The sequence below is a fragment of the Vicia villosa genome, linkage group LG1, assembly GCF_029867415.1.
Source record: "Vicia villosa cultivar HV-30 ecotype Madison, WI linkage group LG1, Vvil1.0, whole genome shotgun sequence".
NCBI lineage: Eukaryota > Viridiplantae > Streptophyta > Magnoliopsida > Fabales > Fabaceae > Vicia > Vicia villosa.
The window spans coordinates 142,049,143-142,054,493 of NC_081180.1; the positions used below are offsets into that span (position 1 = coordinate 142,049,143).

Consider the following 5,351-nt stretch of genomic DNA (forward strand, 5'->3'; position numbering starts at 1 on the left):
AATTGTATATCACTAGTATCGTTGACAAATGAGTCATAACCACTAAGATAATTGTTATTAGAAATATTATCTAAATATGAATCATTGTCATTTGACTTTTCTGTTGAAGTTTCAACCATCCTGTTGATTTTGGCTTGATATTCTTTAAACAATGAGCAGCATAACTGTTTGATGTTGTTAATTTCAGTTGAAGATGTACTTCCATAAAGTAAAGGAAAGAAGTACTCTAATAACTTCATTTTATATCTTGGATCCAAAATAATTGCAATGCCCATAATTCCATGAATAACCAACCAATATTTATTAAACTTACCTATCATTTTTGAAGGCATATTTTTAATTGCCTCAATAGAGCAAGTCTCCCACTTCTTCAAAGATAGTTTTATTTCACAAACTAAAGGAAAAAATATGTTTGTTGTGGGATATTTTGTACCAGAAAAACATCTCAGTTACACGATTAAAGACTTCTAATCTGTTACAAATTTCTTTTGCAGTTTCCCACTCACTTGTTGTAGGCAAAGTTCTATACAAATTCTCTCTTGTTTTCAAACGAATAAAAACATCTTTATAAGCCAATGCAACAACAAGCATGTGATAAGTAGAATTCCACCTAGTTTTGCAATCAAGAATTAATTTCTTTGTGATTGAAACTTTGATTTGGCATGCTGCTTCTCTAAAATTTTGTTCTCTCTTAGGCGTGGCTGTCCAAAAAGCCACACTATTTCTAACCTTCTCTATGCCATCTCCAAGAACACTTAAACCATCTTGAGCAATTAAATTTAAAATATGGGCGCAACATCTCATATGAAATAACTGACCATCAAGCATAAGAGTATAACTATCAAGCTTGTTTAGCAACATACCAACAACACAGTCATTAGTGTTACAATTATCCAAAGTGATGGTTGACAACTTTCTATCAATATTCCAAGCCATTACACATTCAAAAAACTTGTTTGAAATAGTTTCAGTTGTATGTGGACATTCTACATACACAAACCTATTATGCAATATAATTTGTTAGATATTAATTCAATCTAAAATTCTACATGTAAGGTAAAGTTAACAAAAATCTTATAAATATCATACCTTAAAATACGACTTTGCATAACCCAGTCATCATCAATGTAGTGAGCTGTAATGGTCATATACCCTTTCTTTTGGTTACTAGCAGTCCACATATCTGATGTTAAAGCAATTTTACTCTCAATCTTGTCTAAAAGTCCCATAGTTTTGAACTTTTCAATTTCATATATTTTGATAATATCACTTTTAATCGTGTTTCGACTAGGAACTTTGAACAAAGGTTGAAGACCCTCTGAATATGCTTTAAACCCCAAATGATCAACTATTGAAAGTGGATACTCATGAATTATTATCATAGAAGCAAGATCTTTTCTTGATTTCTCAGGATAAAAATGGTAGTTACTTAGATAACTAGATGACCCATCTACCTTTTTTTGTTCTCTCACCAAGATAGGTTGTCTAATATCTTTGTATGGCCTTCTTTTACAAGAATTAAAATGTCTACTCAAATGCTTAGTTCCATCATTTCTTCTACCCGTCGAAGCTTTGTTGCAATAATTACAAACAGCTTTTTCTTCTCCATTAATTATTTTTCTTTTGAAGTGGTTCCAAACAAACGACGTCAATTTTCTTTTACCATCTTTTGTCAATTCATAAGCATCAACATCACCAGTAATAGAAAGAACACTATCAGATGCGGGTTGAGATTGATCTTTTTCAGAATTGCCCATACTATTAATAGGAGTGTTTTCAGGTTGTATGGAAGATCTATTTTCAAATTCTCTTGATTGGATGATATCCAAAGAATTTTCCATCTAAAAATAAACCATTATTAGTAATTGATATTATGTTTTGGCTCACATATAAACAAAAATATATTTATTAAGAGCAAAACTAAAAAATGTAGTTTACCTATAATTTTTTTTTTGAAAATAACTTATTAAATAGACAAATTCTTGCTGTGCAATTTAAATAGTTTTTTTCTTAAAAAAATAAGGCTTAAATATACTTTTCATCCCTGTAAGTTAGCGTGTTTTTGATTTTCGTCCCTGTAAGTTATTGTTTTGGGTTTTAGTCCCTATAACTTACTTTTTGCTTGAGGTTTAGTCCCTAAAGCCAAAATCCGCAGGAAAATCTGCAGGTTACCTGCGGATTTTCTTGTGAAATTTCCTACGGATTTTGATTTTAGGGACTAAAACGAACGCGAAACTGAAATATAAGGACTAAAACCCAAAAAAAACAACTTACAGGGACGAAAATCAAAAACACGCTAACTTACAGGGATGAAAAGTGTATTTAAGCCAAAAAATAATAACAAACTGAATACTAATACACATTAAAATTAAAATTAAAATAATGCATACTAGAAATTAAAGTGAACCATGTTCTAAACAAGAAATTAAAATGGTGTATATGTGTGTTTTGGCATCTTATGTAGTTTGTAAAAAATTATTGAAAACAATTACTAAAATAAGCCATTTCTTGTTAGCTTTCAACTAGTTTGACATTCTTAAATATATCCTATAAAGTGAATTGTTTTTTTTTTACAGTAAGGCACATGGATATATTATTTCACATGGATATATTATTTCACATAAAGAAACAAGAATAAGCATTGCTACTATAAATTAGTAGCAGACTAGTGGTGCATGAATTGACGGTAAGTGAAAGAAACTATAGATTCTCAAAGTAAAGGAAATAAAACAATTGTATATTATCAAAAGAAAAGCAAAACAACTACAACAGTAAAAAGATATATATCATGATAAAGACCCAAATCAAAAGCTTGTTACTTGTGTTAGTAGGCAGACAGTGATTGAAAATATGACGACAATATTGAGTCGGCAGGATTCCGTAGAAAAAAATATATGTCTTAAAGAAACTTTTAGGTTTAGGTTTTAATATTTATAACAATAGTTTACATTTTAATATATGATTATAATTATAATATTGAATAAAATTATAAATATATATACTTGCGGGCTGGGGCGGGCTGGGTACTAGAGTGTCCGTGTCCGTGTCCGTGCCCGCACCCATATCCATTTACTTAACTTCTATCTAAAAATATGGTCTATTAACAGACCATTCTCAAAGATCTGACACTACAAACCTTCATAAGTCCCTTCTACCTCTATAAAGACTTGCTTGAATCAGTCTATATACAACCACAAGCTTTCTTTCTTACCCTGCATGATCACTCTTAGGGAAGCTTCAGTTATATGCCGTCTCTTTTGAGTTCTAAATTACGCCAAAAACCTTTCTCAAAACTCCGCACAAGAATTGATACTTCTGTCAGGCATGCCACTGAACGATAATCAAGTTGGGCCAACAAGGGTCAACGTAAATAGTTTGCACTTTGACACATAAATCAGCATTGAAGTATCTCACTCGGTCATTCACGAGTTACACATGTTCGTCGGGACCTCCTTTTGTGTCATAATCGCCCAACTTTTCTCCAAAGACTTCGGGATTTTGCTCTCCGAGATTCTTACTGACAACAAGAGTTTTGATTGTACTTTTGACGAGTGAGTTTATGCTTGAGTTAGGCAAGAAGCATGACTACCCTGATCTCCAATGGGGTTAGGAGGAGGATTCTGGTGCTTCATGCTTTTACGCTGATCCTTCAAATAATGAGCCTTGTCTCTCTTTATCCTTGATGGTCCCGGGATGTCAACACGAGTTTTTCTTGAAGCAACTACTTGAACTGTATTTTCGTGTGAGTGAGTGTTGTGAAGGATTTCTTCTAGGTACTTAAGCCTTACTTTAAAGGTGTGTGAATTTTGTTGTCGAATGATGTTTAACATGTTATCCAATAGTTCGTTAGCACCTTGCATACCGAGGTTTCCTTGAAGAGTGTGGAGCCCAGGCAAAGATTCAAATTATGTAATCAAAAGTAGAATAAGAATCTCTATCGAATTTACTTGAATAGATTTGCCCAATTGCAAAGTTAGAATCAAATCTAGATGCAACAGAAGAATTGTTTTAATACCTATGGCGTTTAACAGTAGAGGAAAATATGGTGGATTGCTTGTTGCTAGAGTAGCAACAATAACTTTATGCGCATCATTGAATCTGGTAGCTTTAGATCTAACCATCACCAAATATTATAAGAACTGAAGATTTAGAAATTTGAGGAGATTAGGATCAAGATTACGCCTTAATGAATCAAGATGCCATGGTTCGTTTCGTTTGAGAGAGAACTTGAATTCGTGGAAATTATAGGGATCAGAAGTCGATTCACACAAACGACGTCACTGTTCCTTTCTAGAACCAAAAATGAGAAGGTGAATGACGGTGATGGTGGATTTTAGCTTCTGATGCGGTGGAGCGGGGGTACCTGCAAGGTTAGCACTTCAATGCTCAAGTCAGTATATGAGAAATAAGAGTGAAATAAAACTGTATTTGAAACATGTCACTTTGATTTAGTATTTACTATATATATAGATAGAAAGGAAAATAACGTATTAGTATTTGTTAGTTGTGATTTGCGGAAAACCGTTGGATGCATTTGTAGTTGAGATCTCTTATGAATATTAAGACAATAATCTTTGTGTACTGAGAATATTCTAGAAGGAGTGATACTTATTCTTGGTGGTTGGCCAGGGTTAATGTGGTTGGTCCAGATATGTCTGAGGTTTGATATGGTCAGTTCAGATACACACACACACTTGAAAGACATACTTGAAATTCGTTATGGTCATTAAAGACATGGCATTGTGAAGCATATAAGGTTTTGTATGAGCAAGACCTAACATATAGAGTGTTTAATGTCCAATAAGATATTACTCAATGATCAAGAATGATTGGAGATTCAAAGTTACTTGGTTTGTGATATCAAAAGATCAAGCTTAGTTTCTAAATTAGGGTTTTGGTCCATAAAGTCAAAGTTTGGTCAACAAGTGGTCCACAAGAGCTTTTACTTCAAGGCATGACCTATAATCTTAGGTCATATTCATATCAAACTTCATTCAACTTTATTTGATCAAGAGAAGTTCAAGTTTGGTACATGTTTTTAAATTGGATTCAAGTATGGTTCGTATGTTGAAGTAAAAAAGACAAATCTCATCAAATTTCTTTTTGTGCCTTTGTGCACTTTTCTTTTAAAATCTTTTTTTAAAAATTGGATATTAGTTTACTCTTGAAGTGATGCAAATTACTATGCTTCTACAAGATGTTGCAAAGTGATTGACATTGTCCACTTGAATGTAGAGATGTACTTGTGAAAAAGTCCAAGTAAAGGTTCTCCATATCAAGATGATACAAATGCTCACTTCCTCATACTCGTGGGTAGCAAGTTATATTTTCCACTCAAATACGATTAAATG

The 5,351-nt window shown here is 32.8% G+C and overlaps 1 protein-coding gene across 1 annotated transcript; it reads right to left on the reverse strand.

Annotated features, from left to right (window-relative positions):
- Positions 1 to 967: 967 nt before the first annotated feature.
- On the reverse strand, positions 968 to 1,757 carry LOC131618437 (zinc finger BED domain-containing protein DAYSLEEPER-like). Its single transcript, XM_058889659.1, has 3 exons — positions 1,562 to 1,757; positions 1,090 to 1,492; positions 968 to 986 (listed from the first exon to the last, which is right to left on the reverse strand). Exons 1-3 carry the CDS (start codon positions 1,755 to 1,757, stop codon positions 968 to 970), a joined length of 618 nt encoding a protein of 205 aa, XP_058745642.1.
- Positions 1,758 to 5,351: the final 3,594 nt, after the last annotated feature.